This window comes from Ornithodoros turicata, chromosome 3 (assembly GCF_037126465.1).
Source record: "Ornithodoros turicata isolate Travis chromosome 3, ASM3712646v1, whole genome shotgun sequence".
Taxonomy (NCBI): Eukaryota; Metazoa; Arthropoda; class Arachnida; order Ixodida; family Argasidae; genus Ornithodoros; species Ornithodoros turicata.
In genome coordinates this window covers 23,158,784-23,176,820 of record NC_088203.1, presented here as the reverse complement: position 1 = coordinate 23,176,820, position 18,037 = coordinate 23,158,784, and the positions used below count along the sequence as shown (strand labels likewise).

At 47.3% G+C, this 18,037-nt stretch overlaps 1 protein-coding gene across 1 annotated transcript in view; it reads right to left on the bottom strand.

Annotated features, from left to right (window-relative positions):
- The window catches only part of LOC135389210 (uncharacterized), a 55,339-nt gene that overhangs the window by 26,346 nt on the left and 10,956 nt on the right, over nucleotides 1-18,037 (bottom strand). The window contains exons 10-15 of the mRNA XM_064619274.1: nucleotides 16,646-16,652; nucleotides 12,046-12,137; nucleotides 6,732-6,845; nucleotides 5,443-5,671; nucleotides 2,538-2,697; nucleotides 2,363-2,475 (exon numbers count right to left, since the gene is read on the bottom strand). Of these exons, the coding sequence (XP_064475344.1) occupies nucleotides 2,363-2,475; nucleotides 2,538-2,697; nucleotides 5,443-5,671; nucleotides 6,732-6,845; nucleotides 12,046-12,137; nucleotides 16,646-16,652 (715 nt within the window). The remainder of the gene's footprint in view (nucleotides 1-2,362; nucleotides 2,476-2,537; nucleotides 2,698-5,442; nucleotides 5,672-6,731; nucleotides 6,846-12,045; nucleotides 12,138-16,645; nucleotides 16,653-18,037) is intronic.

Here is an 18,037-nt window from a genome sequence, read left to right as displayed (position 1 = left end):
TTCGGAAAACCGCGAGGAGTTTGGGAAAACTGTTTTGCATACATAATCAGTGTTCCCTTATGAACACATCGTGTGAGTACCATTCCATTCTGTAACACTCGAAAATCGGCGTAGCTGAGCTTTAAAGGAAATGCATACTACCATCCCCCACCACTGGGATCGACGCCGGAAACGAAAACGGCCGGTAGTTATTCTGTTCGGGTAATGGTTCTCATCGTTACATATGCAGTGCTTGTCCCTTCACTGTTTACAAACAACATGCACAACCGGAAGTTCTCTAGGGTTCCACGCGTCATCGGCTACATGTGGCGTCACGGCGTGTCAATCGTTTAAGCTAAACCCTTTCAATGCTGAAAAACAGCAGGCACAAACGGAAGACTACTATGGTTCCCCGCGTCAGCGGCAAGATGTGGTGCCGCCCCGTTACCAGTGAAAACGTGCTTACGTGTGATAACATGGGAACACATGTGATAGCAGGCTCCTGGCAAACCGTTTCATCTCAGACGCTACGTCCCCCCACCACCGCCCTGATTTGTTGATTTGTTGGAAACGATAGACGTAAGCCTTTTCGTTACAGTTGTGCAGTTATGCTCATTGCAACAAGAAGGCATACGCACAGTCGTGGGTTAGATACTACTAGGTAACAAAGTTACAGTTAGCCTGCAAAAATAGCCTGACGTCAGCCGCAGTTACCCTTTTCGAAATGTACCTAACTACGGCTATACAGTTTCCATTCGAGTAACTTAGTTATATTTTCTTTTACACTTTGAAAAGTCCGAATAAATATAACTAAAAAAAATTGTTTTAGATCCTGTGCCTGGGCCTTTTTTGGGACCTGCCCGACCCAAGGCCCGACGGTTGGCAGCACCACAGAAGACGTGAGGTGTCATTCGGACTCATCGCTGGAGCCCGTAAATTATCGCGCCGGCCTTGCTGGATGGAACTCGGTTCCTCGGAACTGGGATTCACGCCATAATATTGTCACCCAGTTTTAATGCTAGCGCAATGCCTGCTGTCGAGAGTATCCCGTTACCTTGTGCGTTCGAGAGCGAGCACTTTGTAGACAAACATCGGAGTCTCCTTATCTTATCTCCTTCTTCCCAGGAAGACCATATCACCGCCGTCTGGCATGACCTTGCTCTCAGTTTTTAGTGGCAGCTGTTAACAGGAATATTTCAGGCGATCGCGGTGTGTGTGCCCCAGAACCTCCCCCCCCCCCCCCCCGCCTCCTCTCTAGAGCCAGAAAAGAGTACAACGGAGCGATGGCAAATGCGCACGCTGGTGGTGTAAGGGAAAATCGCGCGAGAAAGTGGGAGCTGCTTGCGGGGAAGGGGAATCAAAAGGAAGCACACATTACGGAGTTTTAGCACATAAGATTGGAAAGGGAAGTAGCATACAAAAATTTGAGCCTTAATGGTCAAGAATATGTAAATTCTTACACCTTATTCACAAAATACGTTCGACAACATAATACTACTTGAAGTTCACACCTCGTTTGGCCACTTTCTTCCAGCCCTCAAATTTCGTTTCCGACGTCCTCTAACCGAAACCGCGGCAAGTAGTTACAGGTTACTTTCGTGGACACGTAACCGACTACTGCATAATGTAACGTGTTACAGTAATCAGGAGGATGACAGTATCATTCCGTGCAATTAATGGTTGACCATGAACGTGTTATGCTGTGAAGTTCTGTTTTTAGAGCGCTGAAATCTCCTTCTCGTCCCCAAACCGCATCGTTCTCCTGCAAACACATGCGAACGTTACCACCCACGTGAAGTTACTTGTGTACTGTGTAAGCATAACGCATCCCAAGCTGCACTTTGGTAAAAAGAGTGCGACAGGGCTGAAATGAACGTCCGCTTACAGCACGATAGGCGTTCTTTTCTTTGGGAGCTGCAGGACTACAGCCCACACAGCGAACGCGCACTTCCGTTCCAATGCCACGTTTGTTTTCTTTCTTTCTTTTTTTCTTTTTTTTTTTCTACGTCCAGAGCGAGCTATATCCGCTATTATTCCAAAGCAAGGATAAATCTTCGAAGCCCAATGAATATTGTATATATAAAAAAAAAACGTTGGATCAAAACTTTAAATTTGATCCGTAGAGCTTCCTGTGTTATGTAAACACTGCATCGACTGGAGCCGTCACACTGCAGCGGCTGGGAGCCATTCGCTTGTTCTGGCGTATATAACTGCGTGTGTTTGTTTTGCCCACTAGTGGGCAGGCTATGTGACAGTGACGTAGTTCTGAGGTAACTCCGATCAATTATTGGTGTACGGCCAATTATTGGACATCTTACGTCGAACGCGCTAAAGGCACTGTCTTAGAACAAGTGCTACGAACTACTGACAAGGTTACTCCTACCTGACCAGTTCATTGAAGATATCTGTCCCTTTGCCGTAGGAGTCGTCGCTCTTGAGGAGGACAGAGATGCCAATAAATATGCCCATCTTGCCGTGTACCTTGCTCTTCAATGTCTGGTAACGAATTAGACGTTTACACGAAATTACTCCTTCGCTTCTCCAGAGGAATAACTTACCGACAGGAGAGCCTTCACGTCCCCGTAGTCCTTCCTCTCAGATCGTGGGGACAGCTCCATGTCCAGAACGGCAAAGTTCTTGAAACCCATGGCCCAGTACCTGTGGAAAGCATCGGTCCCTTCCTTTTCCTGAAGGCGGCGGTTGGTATCCTTAGCATGGCTGCAACGTTCATGGGGAATCAGGTCGGAGCTCGTACGGCAAATCACAGGCAAGATTTGGGAAGTCTTTCGAACAGTACGACTAGCAATACTGCCCCGCCACCAGGGACGGATCAAGAAAGGGGGGAGGTTATGATGCTCTGACCCTCTTCTCATTTTCTGTCTTCACAAAGTGTTTAATTTACCTAGATCGTGTGTCTACCATGCTGGCCAAGGCTGGACCCCTTCTCGGAAAAATCCTTGTTGGAAAAATCCGCTATGTTGGAGGGCACACTGGCGCCGGATGCTCCAATAGAAAACAATGGGAAGCGATTTGATTTGGAGTATTTATTGCACTTTAAACGCTCCTCATTGCTGATTACCACGCATTTTTCTTAGGAATCAGTGTGCTGATGTAGTCCAAACGTGCTTCAGCCGTGTTCCTCTAGTTTTTAATGGTAATTGCCTTCTTTTTCTTCTCCGCTGCCGGTATTCTGTAGGGGGTCGTAACTGTCGTGCACATGAAGGTACATTTGGTGAATGTCAACCTATAAAATTCATTCTTTTTGCTTAGTAAGGTTTCACACTGTTTGTTATTGTAAGGTACTCCCGTTTTTATATTTTTTGTTTGTTTTCGTTTGTTGTTCGGTTTTCGTGTGGTGTACCCTGGTTCTTGTTCGTTATTATGTGGTTTGATATTGTATGGTTCTCGTTCGACGTTTCCCGTTATCGTATTATGTATTACGAGTGTCTCTGTGTGTGTTCTACCATAAGACCTCGATCCTTATTCTGAAGGGGCTCACCACCAGCAGTGGGGTGGAGTATAGACCCTGGCGATTAAACTCCCCATTCCTCATCTTAAAATAACGTTATTGTCACGAGTGCGTTGCAGTTGATCAGCTGTCAGCGTATTTCATTACAGAAATTCGAAGCGCTGTGCACCAAGAGCATGCACATGCATGACTTCACACGCTGTAGGAGTGACTGCACATACGAGGTTAACACAGCAGTTTATTTACTTCCACCGTACCTCACAAATTAAAAGAACAGTGGAACACATTGGCATATTGGCGCAGGTTTTGCATCCGCTTCTTCGGCACAGCTGAGCGACTGTGACGGGAATCTGCAAGCACAAGAGCATTGTTGATAGAAAATACATTGTTTTGAGATTTATAGGAACAGCCAGACATACTTTCTTATAGTACGTAATGGCACCAGCTTAGTAGCAATGCAAACAAGTTCGAGTTGTCAGATGTATGCGATACGAATAAACAGATTTTTCCTCAAAATAAAGAGCTTACCTGTCAAAAATTATCCCTCTTTCTCTGTCCGCGTGAAGTGTACTCAAAGCCGCAACAAACCGGCACGAAATGCCCTTTAGTTTAAAGTAAATATTAAAAAATACGGGCAGCCCCGGTTGAACTAAATGCAGACGACAGAATGCGTTGGGCCCATCAATATGGCGGCCAGTGACCACGCTCTGGAGCACCCTATGCGCGATCCAGCCTATACTATAGAGATCAGTGGGTGGCAGAGATCAGTCCCTGGCCCCGCGGGGACCTCGCCCCACGGGAAACGCCATTTTGATGCCATGTGACCCTGTTTTCGCGCTGGCCAGAATTTCGTCGTCACCGTAAAATCATTAGAAGAAGGTATTTCTCTCGGTTTTGTAAATTGCACGGTGGTTGTTAACCGGAGTACGTGTTCGTTCTCGTGAATTCTCAGTGCAACCACATCGGCAGAGTGAGCCCTGGCACCAGCGGCGTTATAACACCGTTGTGAATGGAGAACCGTACGGAACCACATGCACAAGCCCACCTCTTTAACTGCAAGCTTATTGGTTGAAGCTTACTGGTATCGATCGAAACACGTCAGAAAATGAAGCACAGTCGCTGCAGGCGCTTTGTTTACGAACGGTGCGTGCGCTCGTCCCAGGCGCCGCCATTTGTTATGGTCAAGTGTATGACGACGGTCGCGGTGACGTCAGGCCAGGACCTGTCCCAGAATGCATTGCGTTCTCCTGGGAGTCGGGGACGCAACCGTGGTTGCGTCCCCGTGGCTGGTTTACAGCGGTCTTTACGTGTGCAAGTTGAGGCACAAGCGTAAAAAATGGTTGTTGGTGCCTATAGCTTGATGTCAGCTCTGGTGCTTTCGCTATTCAGCCGAACCTCTTAAGACAAAGTTAAGACAACGGCTACGTGTACGATAGTTACCGGGTCCACAGGGCCTGTTCCAGATCGTACTTCCCCCCGTCTCTCCACTCCTTCCCGCTGTCCTCTCTCCATTTGTTCACGTCTCTACTCCGCTCATAGTCACAGTTGCTTCGCGGCGCTAACACTGACTTTAAAAAAGTCATCCCTTTCCCGAATGACGCCTTCTCCCCCACCCCTCCTTCTTTTCTGAAAATGGGAGCCGTACGCCTCTTCGTGACATTCTGCACTTATGAGAGTGGTTACAAAGAACAAACGCAGGGTCATACCCTGGATTTTCGTCTCGGGGCGTTGGTGTTCTGTAGGTGTGTGTGTGTAGGGGGGGGGGGTGCCACCCATATTTGCTGGTTTTCTGGCTCTTTTCTACCCCCCCCCCCCCATGTCGGGCACTTTTAGGAGGTGTTAGGTGCGGGGGGTCCTGAGGAAATCTCTGAGTGTACGCATTGCTCTCCAACTCCAGAGAGATGACACTGTCATTCTGTGCAGTGCTTGACCTTGAGCGCGTTACATGGTGAAGCTATGTCCTTTTAGGGTGCAGCAGTTTGAAGAACGCTTACTAGATTGAAATGTCGATGCCGAAGTTGGAACTGATAATGCGTTTTCCGTATTCCTGAAACTTTGTAAAAGCATGTCCGGATGGAACTTTGTTCTTGAAGATGTTATCACTCTTTTTATCGAGGCTGTAGAAGATGATGTTGCAGAGGTCTTTTGGGAGCGGCCGATCGATGAACCTACTCCAGTCGATGTCATCGGGGTCCGGCCTCTCGGTTACACATAGAAGGAAACCTGAAATGAAATTAGTGGACGCCCGCGCTAACTATGGATTCAATAATTCTAATATAGAAGGGTGGCATATCCAGCGAACCGGTAAGGAAATGTGAACGGAAGTGCCTCAGGACGAGAGCCGGCGATATTTCGAGCAGGAACTGTTCTTCTTCTGGCATCATTGGCATTCGAGATGACGTGGTAAACGGTTCACGCGTATTGCGTGCGAACAGCCATGCCATATATATTGTATGCCAAAAGGTCCACTCAGTCTTTTACGACAGAGGTGAACGCCATGCTAATGGTCAAGTGAACATGATAACGACGTCCCTGACAGTCCCTGCTCGAAATGTTGGCGTGTCTCCTCCTGAGACACTTCTCTTCGTATACTTCTGAGATAGTTTTATAAAACAGAATTAAAGCCTTATTTTAATTCTAGTTCAAGTGGGCAACCATACGGATGCAGTAGCACTCTCATGGGTCGTTATCGTATTACGAAAGGTTACGCTTTCCTAAAATACGGGGAAGAACAAGAGCTGAAGCTCATTATGAACTATTATAATGCACTGTCCCTTGGTATACGTGAGTAAACCAGGAGTTACATACATGCAGTGGCGTCACTAGGGGGGTGCGGGGACACTCGGATTTGCGGTCATATGATGCCAGATATACGTGGACTGCGTGATGTTCTTGTGGTCGGGGGACTGGAAGAGGAGAAGGGGGGTGTCGGATGGTGCTGCCGACCCTAGCGACGCCACTGTATACACGTTTCACCACCCTTGCCAGAAACGGAACTTCCTTCTAACTTTGACCATTGCGAGAAGCGCGTAGCAATCGCAAAAGAACAACTGTCACCCGGCTCCACCTGTATACACCCGCAAGGCGCTCTAGCAGAAATCTACGGAGACAAGAGTTAGCTTGAATTCACTTGATGTAATGTTATGCCAACAATTATAACTCATTTTGATGAAGCGGAAGATGAAGGATATGTCCTTTATAGTGAGTACAGACACGGTTTTGAGCTGCGTGTGCAACAAAAACATATTTCCAAAATTAGTCTGTAGAATGAACACGTTCTTACATTCAGGCTTGGGACCATGTACAGGAGTGGTGCCAGTGATGTCAGATGAGTCAGAGTACGATATCTGCTCTGCGCCGGCACCATTACTTTCGCTCTCATCATCGCGTGATTTTCCTACAATAAAACAAATAGACGATTAACAACTGTACACCGCGTACGCCGCTGTATATTCGTCCGTGCAGCCAAGCACGTTTCTTCAAGCCTGCTACACAACGCAGGTTCTTGTCGTCTGCTAGTTTAGGCTTCAAACCGGCATCGAATGGAATTTTACATGCGAACACATCATATCGTGAGCTACATGAGAGAGGCAAGAAGGTGAGTGGGGACAAGGGAGGGAGGGTAAGACAAGAGGGGACAAAGTGGACACTATGGAGACAACCATACCTCAAGTCCTTGTCTTTCTCATGTCTCAGACCTAAATAAATGTCGGACTTTTTCGTGTGTGTCCACCAGCTATCTTATTCCGTCCTACTACGTTCGGGGATTCCATCTACATAGGACCGCGTGTATAGTGGCAGCTTGAATCGACGGAAACTTGGAAAGAATTGTACCACCGATGTGCTTCACTGGATCCCGCCTGCATACATCGTGAGTTAGGGGTGATGCTCAAGTGCTGCTGCTCTGTGCCTTACCTGACGAAGTTATTGATACGCAAAATGTCTGATGGGATCGCTGATATTACCCTTACGAAAATGAATGTTTCCTTTCTACAGACTTCTTATGTACTCTTTATTTCCTACATTGACAGTCTGTTGACTTTGACTTCTTGTTCATCAAGTCAACAGGAATTTCTGTTGACTATGTGTGCGCTACCTGTGGGATACATTACATGTATTTTCTGCGACGGAACTTCCCTTGACGGCGTGTACGAAACTTGTGGACTACAGTGTACTTTCTGGAGACAAATTATACAGGAGGTCCTCTTGAAATTCTCTTCACTTCCTGTGCGATTATCCAGGATTTGCGCTTGCTGTTGTTTTTTTGTTCACCGTCAACAGACCAGAGCCAACAGAAACTTCTTTACACTTTTACTTAACTGTGTGCTGACATCATATGTTTACTTTTTGTTGACTTAGAGCCGGTAAGTTTCTGTAGACCACTTACAACAGAGGCAGTATGTTTTTCTATTGAAGTTACACATATGGTTTGCATATCCCTTACAGAAATGGTTGTTGTTTTTTTGTTTACAGTGAGCAGACCGAAGTCAACAGAAACAGCAGATTCCCTTTTGTTTTGTTTTGCAGACTTTTTGTGAACTTTGTGCTGGCATCATGTGTTGACTTATGGCGTATAACTTTCCGTAGACCACTCGCAACAGAAAGGCAGCATGTTTTTCTTTTGAAGCAGACTTTTTGCATAGGGAAGAACATTGAACGAATAAGGAAGTTTAATCTGTTTGGTTCACTGTTGCATAAGTATAGTTTATTCTCGAGCGAGCAAAACCACTTTGTGGTACAAGTGCCTTTCAAAAAGCAAGATCCTAGCTGCACACTTGCCTTATGAAAATGAATTTTGCCAGGTTATTGAATTTTCTTATATCCTTTGGCCTGTTTTTCATTTGTTCCCACTTTGATTTCCTGTAGGTTATTGTAAAACAAGACTGCTATTGACGCCCTTCGAATTTCAGTTTTTCAAACTGTCCAAATAGGTCGACAACAAAGAAGTAACTTTATTTGGATTTCCTTTTTCTTCATGTTCAAAAGACAGCATGAAACAGCAAATCAAAAGACGTGCCTTGTTATATGAAAGCCTGTTGTGCCAAAGTACAGAACATCAATAGGCAAAATACGAGGTAGGGTATCGCCTGCATAAAAACTGTACATACAGATCTTCTTTGAACAGGTGTAATTATATTCGTCGACTTTCCTATAGACATCTGTTCGAAAGAAAATCGATAGAATATTTCTCTTTCGTCTCTCCATAGAATTTATTCTGCCTTCATGAAAACTGCTACGGAAATTCCGTTGAAGTGTATCAATTTTGCCTATAAATTTCCTGTTGTAAAAAAACTAGATTTTGTATTGCCGGAGCTATTCACATAGATATTCATTGAGTTCCTGTTGTGTGAAAGTGTATTGATGGGTTATTTAACCTGTGTTGAAAAGCAACACGTGGCCATAATTGTGGGGATCATCGAGAATAATTCTCAGCGCCTCCTAATTTACCAGAGCTTTCAGTATGTTCATTTCTGAGCACTTAGCATGTAGAAAGACATACTTCTTAAAAACAAGCAGGACTCCAGCTTGACTTGCGAGCTTCCGCAAATTCGAGAATCCTGCTTGCCTCCGAGTCAGAATGAAGGGTGAGGTGTATCAGCTTAATACAGTTACGTATACATACAACACTGAAGTGGAGAATTCCATAAGTATCAACCCACCATCAAGTTAACGTCTGTGTTTCTAACTGGAAACTTGCGCAATAACGTGTAATTTCCCCATCCAGGTTGACATTGATGCAAATGGCCATCTCACAGCGCAACAACAGCAACAACTTTACGAAAACAACAACAAACAACAACAGCAACAACTTTATTTGATAATGATGATTGTGTTAGCAGCACAGATGTTATCTTGATGGCAAGTTAATACTATAAGCAATTCCTAACTTCTTTGTTGGTTGTATGGGTAATCCAAATAATCTGAGACACCTCACCCTTCATTCTGACTCCGAGATAAGCAGGACTCTCGAATTTGCGGAAGTTCGCAAGACAAGCTGTATAGCATAGAGTATTTGTATCGCTTAGAAAGGAAATGCCATGCTGCATATGTCTCTCTAGCTCCACATGCTACGTGTTCAGAGGTGGACGTCCGCAAAACACTGGCAGATTAAGCTATTGCGAATGACACTGGACTGTCCTCGATGATCCTATACACGTGTGTGAATGACAGCCAGAATACCAAGAATTTGTTCCTGAATTTGTTACTTTCTCCCATACTGCTGCTCGCATTTGTTTCCAAATTCCGCGTAATGCTTCAAGCAGCTATCATAGCAGTGTCCATGAAAAATGCCTGCAGCGCAGTAGTAAGTCAACAAAAGGGCTTCAGAAAATCTGTACACTGGACCCGCTTGACTTGTGCAAAAAGTATGTGTCAATTCAATAGAAAAATATGTTGCGTTTCTGTTGGGAGTGGTCTACAGAAAGGAAACGGCCACAGGTCAACAGGAAGTAAAGATATGATGTCAGCACAAAGTTAACAAGAAGTCCTAAGAAAATCTGTTGTTTCTGTTGACTTTGGTCTGTTGACTGGAAACAACCTCAAGCTCAACAACCATTTTCATAAGGGTAAAAGAATGGCTACACTTCGTCCCGAATTATTCCGGAGAAACTTAAAATGCAATCACTCGCATCGATGTGAACCTGCGTTCCACGTGTTACAGAAATGGAGGTAATAGACGCCTAGTATGCGAGCACCACGAATATCGCAACTCATGCGGCTCAGACACCAGCGCAGACGAATCCGCCAGTGAGGAAGCGCAAGAGAGGTCACGTGCTTACTACTACCAATAGGAATGACTGAAGCACTGACGTCGGAGATCGACGAGTGCGTGTGTTTTCCTCAATACTTTAACCAAGTGGTTCTCAAGGTGCGGTCCGCGGAACCCCCGAGGGTCCCCGAGAGTGTTCGTGGGGGTCCGCGACGATCGAAGACAGCCCCAAGACCGTCTCGGTGAGTGCTGGTCACGTCATCTCTCAGGTGGACGGTATTATGACACTAATGAAGGCAGAAATATACTACCTTCTCATTTCCCGCAGGGCGGTGTCTCCCTTCCTTTTTTCAATAAACATATTCCTCCTTGTTTGTTTGTTTGGTTGTTTGTTTGTGTGTGTTTTTTCCTTTTATTTATTCACGTGCCTTATTTATGCCAACATGAATCGTACTTAACGGGGGTCCTCGAATCGATTCTCAGTTGTTTTGAGAGTCCGACACATCGAGAAGCTTGGGAAACGTTCCTGTGGTGCGCAATACAATGTGTGCATGCTGTAATGAATCACAGGTATCAAAGTGTCACAGCCACTTTAATAAAAACTTGTAGGTCGGCGCCACCGGAAGATACGCGCCAAAAATAAACGCTGACGCGCGCTCACGGGCTCGAGTTCTTCGCGAGCCGAGTGCAGTCTCATTCTGTTGCCTCCTTGCTGTCTGCCTGTCTACCTTTCCCTGCGACACGCCACACTACCAAATTACCAAATATGGCCAGGGTTGATAGTGCATTGAAAAAGAAAGCATCACCACCTGTATTGAGGCTTATCGCACGCTAACTGGTGAATTCCTTTATTTTATGGCGACTTCTACTAGTCCATCTGAAACGAGCATTTGGATCGCTACACTTCAAGAAAATTCGGCATGGATAAACGCAACAGGAATTCACCAGCGAAAAGCAATCGTGCTCCAAAAGAGATCCTGATGGAAGTCTCTGCGTACATCGGCAAACTCAGCGATTCGCCCCAACGCTCGTCGTTGCTACCTCGCAAAATAAGGAGGTGATGGCTGTACTTTGTTTGCTGTTTCGGTCCCAGCTTTCTCAGTGGAGCAAAGCCGCTCATACGGAGAGGTTGGCCATAAGTGTGTCACACGAAATAATGACTGAACGACCACCTTCGACGGGTTCAATTGTTCTCGCATCGCCAGCTGGTCGCCGACCCCATATTGCTGCACACCGTTGTTTACGGTTCAGGCAAGGAATACACCCGCACATGTCGTCCTCTAAGAGCCTTCGTCCTTGAGTCTAGTTCGCGGCGAAGAGCCGCCCCGCTACCCCTATATAACAGGCGACTCTGGTCCTACATTCTTAAAAATGAACCTCACCGCATAGAACGCTCCTAGCCAACCATCATCCCGAATGACAACGTTCTCGCCCTAGATTTGTTGAAAACGGGAGGTGGAGCCTATTTTGTGCCATTATGCACGGCACAGGATAGGCTCCGCCTCCCGTTTCCAACAAATCAGGGGCAAGAACGTTGTCATTCGGGATGGTGGTTGGCTAGGAGCGAGAAATGTGGTGAAGTTCATTTCTAAGAGTGTAGAAACTGCGATTCTGATAGGTTACATTAGGCGCGACCAAGCTCATGTCCATCAGCTGGCAGGCTGCGTCAAAATGATGCCCACCAGGTGGGTGATGGGTGATTTCCAGAAGGATCCCGCGAACCCGACAACGTATCTCCGAGCGACACCCGTATTATCCGCTGCGCAGCGGAAACATTCGCACAAATCGACTAGAAGAATCCTTCTTTAAAGATGATATGGATGTTATTAGTGACGTTCCTTATACTAAACAACAGTTTTCTGCACAACAGGTTTCTACAGAAACTTACCTAGGATTTCAGGGAAGGTGATAAGTGCCAGCGTAGCTGCCACAACAACAATCACCACCACAGAAAGCACAAGTATCGTAGGACGTAGACCTCTGGCATGGAACACAAATTCAAACGTGTTGTAGACTCTGAGGTAGTACTAAAATAGCGTTAAATGAAGAACTCTGGTGGTTCAGTCATACAACTCAGTCGCACAGGTCAGTCGCAGTACCTCAGCGCAAGTGGGCCGCGATTAGCTAGGGCATGAAACATGAAGGAAAAAAAGGGAAAAAAAGAAGGAAAACCGAAAGAGCCAAAATTTAGTTTCTGTGTCCATGGAACGCGCAGCGACCGATAATGTTAATGAAGAGTGATGTAAGGTTATTCCAGCGGGATCTCAGATATGCTCTGTTTACAAAGTGCGGCTCTCCGAACGAATTGCGTATCACTGTCACATAGGCAAGCCATATGATCGAACGTGAATTTCGGGTACGATGCGCAGAGAATGAAAAAGTTGTCCCATGGGAGGGAGAAGCAACGCGATAAAGCCAAGACGGGAACTAAGTGATTCCTTTCGTGTGTCGGATAAGTTGTACCTAACGCCGTTACAGGAATCGATACTTTTTTCGGTATCGGAGTGCGGATCGCGATTCATTTTTAAATCGGTATCGCAAAAGTATTTCCGTTACAAATTTACGGTAACACGATCTCCATACCGTTACAGAAACCGATACTTTTTAGTGTTCAACCCTCTCCTCACGGACCATATTTCTTACTCTTATTCATTGTCACTGGTCCGCCTACAGTCTTAGAAAAAAGGGTGGAGTAGTTATACGTTTTATGTTATAGGCGTTACGCATATGTTGTGCCTAAAAGGTTGCGAAGCTTTACCCGCTACGTCACTCCATGCCACGAATGATAGGGTTACCGCTTCTGTTTCGGTGAGCGAGGGGGCGTACGCCTTTTTGTAGCAATTTGGATATATGGTAATTGCTTTTACCACCCATTTACACCCTTTATCAGACGCTCTATTGACCTATAGGTGGTAACTACAGAAGTTACTGCCCTTTCACACCCTTTTTTCTTAGAGTGTAGCGCTCGACAAGAAGCCTGTGGACACGCCTACGTTCTCCGTAACGGCATGTTCACGTTTTTCTACGAACCTGGAGGAAATAACCACGCTGCGCTCAACAAAAGAGTTGAGGTCAACGAACAGAGGCCAAGACTTCGACAGTGCGCTCTGGGTTCCAGTGCTAAGCTGCCGTGTCACACTGAGTCACGCTCACATACGTACTGTAGCGTTGTAACTTGCGATAGGTTTCCTTGGTCATTGGACTCCACGGTGTGTGTGGGTCTGATACTATCGGTAATTGTCATATCTGCCTGTACCAGCTGCCGGAGAGGCCGGCAGCTGGTAGAGACCAGAAGAAACGGGAGAGAGAAACTGGAAAAGAGAAAACAGGACGCGTACACCTTTTCTGTTACATACGCCTCCCTCCAACAAATCAGGGCAGATAACGATATCATTCGAGGTTATGGTTGCGTAGGAGCGTGCTATGTGGTGAAGTTCATTTTTAACGAAAGGAAAGTTAGGTAGCAAGCGAGCTGGTGGTGACGATCCATGACTTGAAAACCCGAGACGAGGTAGGGAGCTTCAACAAGCCCACTAGCTCGCCGTTTGTAGAGACGTTGCCGAACGACGACCTGGTGCTATACACAACAAGTCTGCAAGAGCTGCGAAATGTGGCCGCGAAATGTGGGAGGCAGTGCCGGATTTACAGTGGTGGAGGCCCCGCACTCCTAAAAATGAACTTCACCGCATAGCACACTCCTAGCCAACCATAACCTCGAATGATATCGTTATCTGCCCTGATTTGTTGAAAACGGTAGGCGTACGCCTCCCGTTTTCAACAAATCAGGGCAGATAACGATATCACTCGAGATTATGGTTGGCTAGGAGCGTGCTATGCGGTGAAATTCATTTTTAAGAGTGCGGGGCACTGTGCTCTGGGGGCTCCCTCGGGTATTCTATGTCTATCCAATGTGTTATTTGGGGTCGATATGTGTGGACGGAGGACAGATTTTTACCAAGTTTCTGTTTCAGGGATGCGTTTCAGGGATGCGCTTCAGGCATGCAAAACAGATTTCCCTTGGACAAGACCTTTACCGGTGGGTGCCCCTTTGTGGTGGGGTCCCCGGGTCAGGTGCCCCGTCTGCCCTTCCCTAAATCCGGCATTGGTGGAAGGCGTCGCCGCAGTTTCCTTGACTATAGCTGCACAAGAGTTTCAACGTGCCATCTACGTCACTGACACCGCGGATCAGTGCATACTTGGATTTCATTTTATGAAAGACCACAAATGTATTCTTCACCTCAGGGAAGGTACGCTATACACTTGGGGACCCGGCAGTTCGTCCTTTCTTCGTGTAGCGCTACTGCATCTGATCGCAACCTCTATGTCCTGTGTTGTCAGACTGTCACGGTGCCACCGTATACCGAAGTGATTGTTCCCGGCGCTGTCCAAGCAACTATGCATGGTCTCCATTGTCGAGCAGTGCTTGCAAGGGATGTAGCCGAGAATCAAAATAACTGGGACGATCACATTCCCCTCTTTCTTTTGTTTTACCGAACAGCACCCCTAGAAGCCACCCGGAAGACGCCGGCAATGACGCTTACTGGCTGCGACTTGCATCTTCCTAACGACTTAGCCCTTGCGTCAACTCAAGATACTGAGCATACGGCAAACAGCGTCTCGACCTACATTCAGATACTCCGTACACGATTGGAGACTGTCCACAGGTTTGCCATGCACCATTTGCAACAAGCCTTCACCCGTATGAAGATACGCTATGACTTGAGAGTGTCTGGTGATGGATGCTCGGAAGGCCAGCCTGTCTGGTTATGTAACTGTAGAGGAGGTGGAGTTCCTCTACATGAGTCCCGACCGGCGATGATGGTATGCCACGGAGAGGCGATGACGGTGGCCTATCTGCATGGCCGCGCCGGTGGAACTGAGGCAGGTGCTCCAGGCGCGTGGTCGTCATCGTCGTTGTCCACCGGCCGCTACATCACTCCCCCCTCAGACGCGGAGCGGCGATAAAGCAGATGATGTCCGCGACTTCACTGGAGGAGGGCAGCGAGGGCGACCGTGGTTAGCATGCACGGTTGAACAGGATGACGGCACGGCAGACGGTGGCGAAGCATCACAGCTGATGAGTAATCAGAGCCGGTTGCCCGAGAAGAGCGAGGAAAAGAGTGAGGCGCTGGGGAAGTGGATGTCCTGGGGTGCCGCTACCGGCACGGGAGCCGAAGCTCTGAGTGTCCCAGAGGAGGAGATGGTGAGGCTGTGGGAGACGTTGAGAGACGCCGAGACGCCGGCTGAAGCGTGCCGTGGCGTCGGCTGCCGCGACTGCCGCGACCGGCAGGTGAGCGCGCAGCTCGGGTGTCGCGGCCGGCAGTGAAGGAGCGCCGGGGTGCTGTGAACATCGGGCAGAAGTGATGGTTGATGAAGCTGTGAGACGCGTGTGTGTGCCGGAGGGATGTGCTTCGCAATACGGCGTCTGCAGTACAGCTGTGATCTTGCCGAGCAGAAGAAGCCTTTGGAAATGTGACCAGTTCGTGCCGTGTGGATGAGACCGTTCGAAGGACTGCTAGGACGGTGCCGGTAGAACTGAGGCAGGTGCTCCAGGCGCGTGGTCATCTTCGTCGTTGTCCACCGGCCGCTACATAACCCAACGCGGAAACGTGGGCTCTCGCCGAAATTGCAGCGTCCCTGCACTCTTAGAAATGAACTTCACCGCATAGCACGCTCCTAGCCAACCATCATCTAGAATGATATCGTTATCTTCACTGATTTGTTGAAAACGGGAGGCGTACGCCTTCTTTGTGACAATTATGAACAGCATAAGTGTCACAAAAATGGCGTACACCTCCCGTTTTCAACAAATGGGGCAGATAACGATATCATTGGAGATGACGGTTGGCTAGGAGCGTGCTATGCGGTGAAGTTCATTTTTAAGAGTATGGCAAGGACTCTACGTGAAGCGGCTCAATGACGTGGTATACCGCATCAAGATGCCGAGTAGATCCAGGCCTCTAGTCGTCCACGCAGACCGCCTGACACCATACTAAGGAGCTTCGGCCACACCAGCTCTGGGCGACTCAGGATGCCTCCGTCACCCGCAACCGGGGGAGGAGGGTGAATAGTGTTGTCATGGATAAAGAGGAGGCTATTGGGGCGGGCATGAACACGTGCACTGGTGCGAACAGAATTGTGTCTGACGGGCTTGGACAGATCGAGCTTCCAACCCTCCCTGCGAGCTTGTAACAATGTTCTGTGTCAACTATCATGAACTTGAGTGAATTCTACACGCGGTCCACGTTGATGGTGTAAGAAAAGCGACATTTACTTGGCAAATTTGCGAGTTCAGTTTGGAAAAACCGGCATAATAAGAGATACGTTAGATGACATTCACATCTGGAGGTGGTAAGAACGTTCTGAGAATCAATGTAGTTGACCTCGTGTATCTAGGCGGCACAGTTTTGTGTTATAATTTAATGACACGTTTTCTGGGAGACCTTGTATAACCCATACAACTACTAAGTATCTTAAGTGGTACCAACCTTTGAGCTGAAAGTGCAAATGAAACGAAATCGTAACCACAGCAGAAGTATACTACTGCTCAAAAGCAACACAACTGCTCAAAACACGACCTACAGAAATCAAAAAGCATGTACTACGGACGGTCACAGCCGAATTGTTTGATACTGTATCGGGGGGTACTGCGAGTGGGGGGTGTAAGAAGGGCACATGGAACAGGATGTCCTTCCGTGCGACTCGAAGATCCAATGTAAAGGCAAGTAACGTACACATTAAAGGGAAGCTCAAGTTCACCGATTGCAGCGTGCTATGTGAGTTCGTGCCTAGGCATTACTGGAACATCACGTTACAGGTTATAGCGGTATGGCGTGCTAAATAATTACATGCACGTTCAAATTACTTCGCTGAAGAATTTCTGCTTCATGTAGAATGTAAAGTGTATGCCTGACAGAGGTGGGGGGGTGCATTGCGGTTTAAATATGACCTTAGTATTGTGGGATTTCGAATTTGTCCCTAAAACATTCCGAAAATAAAAGCAATTGGGAAGTACCGGGAAAACTGCGCTTGTGTGGGTTCCAGTGACGGAGAGCTCAAGCAAGGAAAGCTGTGCCCTGACGACAAGTCGACGGTGCTCGTTTGCTTTTGTGTCGCGATTGCCTTGTTTCGCTAGTTGCCAGACCCGGAACAAGAAACGCTGACTCTCTCCACCCAAATCCACTGTGTAATACACTTCCACTTAAAGGAGAAATGAGGTGACATTTAATGTCGCTCGAAATCCTGCCTCGTCTGTCAAGTTGTCCACCAGGAGTCACCATGCAAAATATTTTCGCTGTGCGGTACATTACAGATGTGAAATCGAATTTACAAAAGAAAAAAGGAGGAGAGAGAGAACAGTCGAAGTTAGCAGCCGTGGACGGCTGACACGATTCTCGCGTGATGTAGTGAAGGCTCCATGCAATTCTTTCTCTCTCTCTTCTCTTCACAGCTCACGCGCCGCTTATACATGCTTTAACTGTGCCGTTGTACGCCACTGGTCACGTGAGGGGAGTAGATACGTCAGACGTCTCGTTCTGCAGTGCGGTCTTTCCACGACGAAATGGATTTTTCTAAGGTGTGCGGAACAAAGCCCTGGCGCTCGCTCTGCAGGTCACGTGCGCTCATCGTTCTTTGGCAGGATCTCGTTTTATTCGTTGGAGAACACTCCGCACCGAAAAACGAAGAAAATTGGGAGTCACTGTGGTATCGCTCATGCGCGCTGTATATCATAGTCACCTCAATGCTCCTTTAACAGCACATGAATCATCCGTATGAATACTCATGAACTCCGTACTTGCCTATAGAGACACCTCGAGAAATCACTGTTTGGGGTACCCTATTTAGGTCGCCGGGTGACCGTGGTACAGATGTTGTCTGCA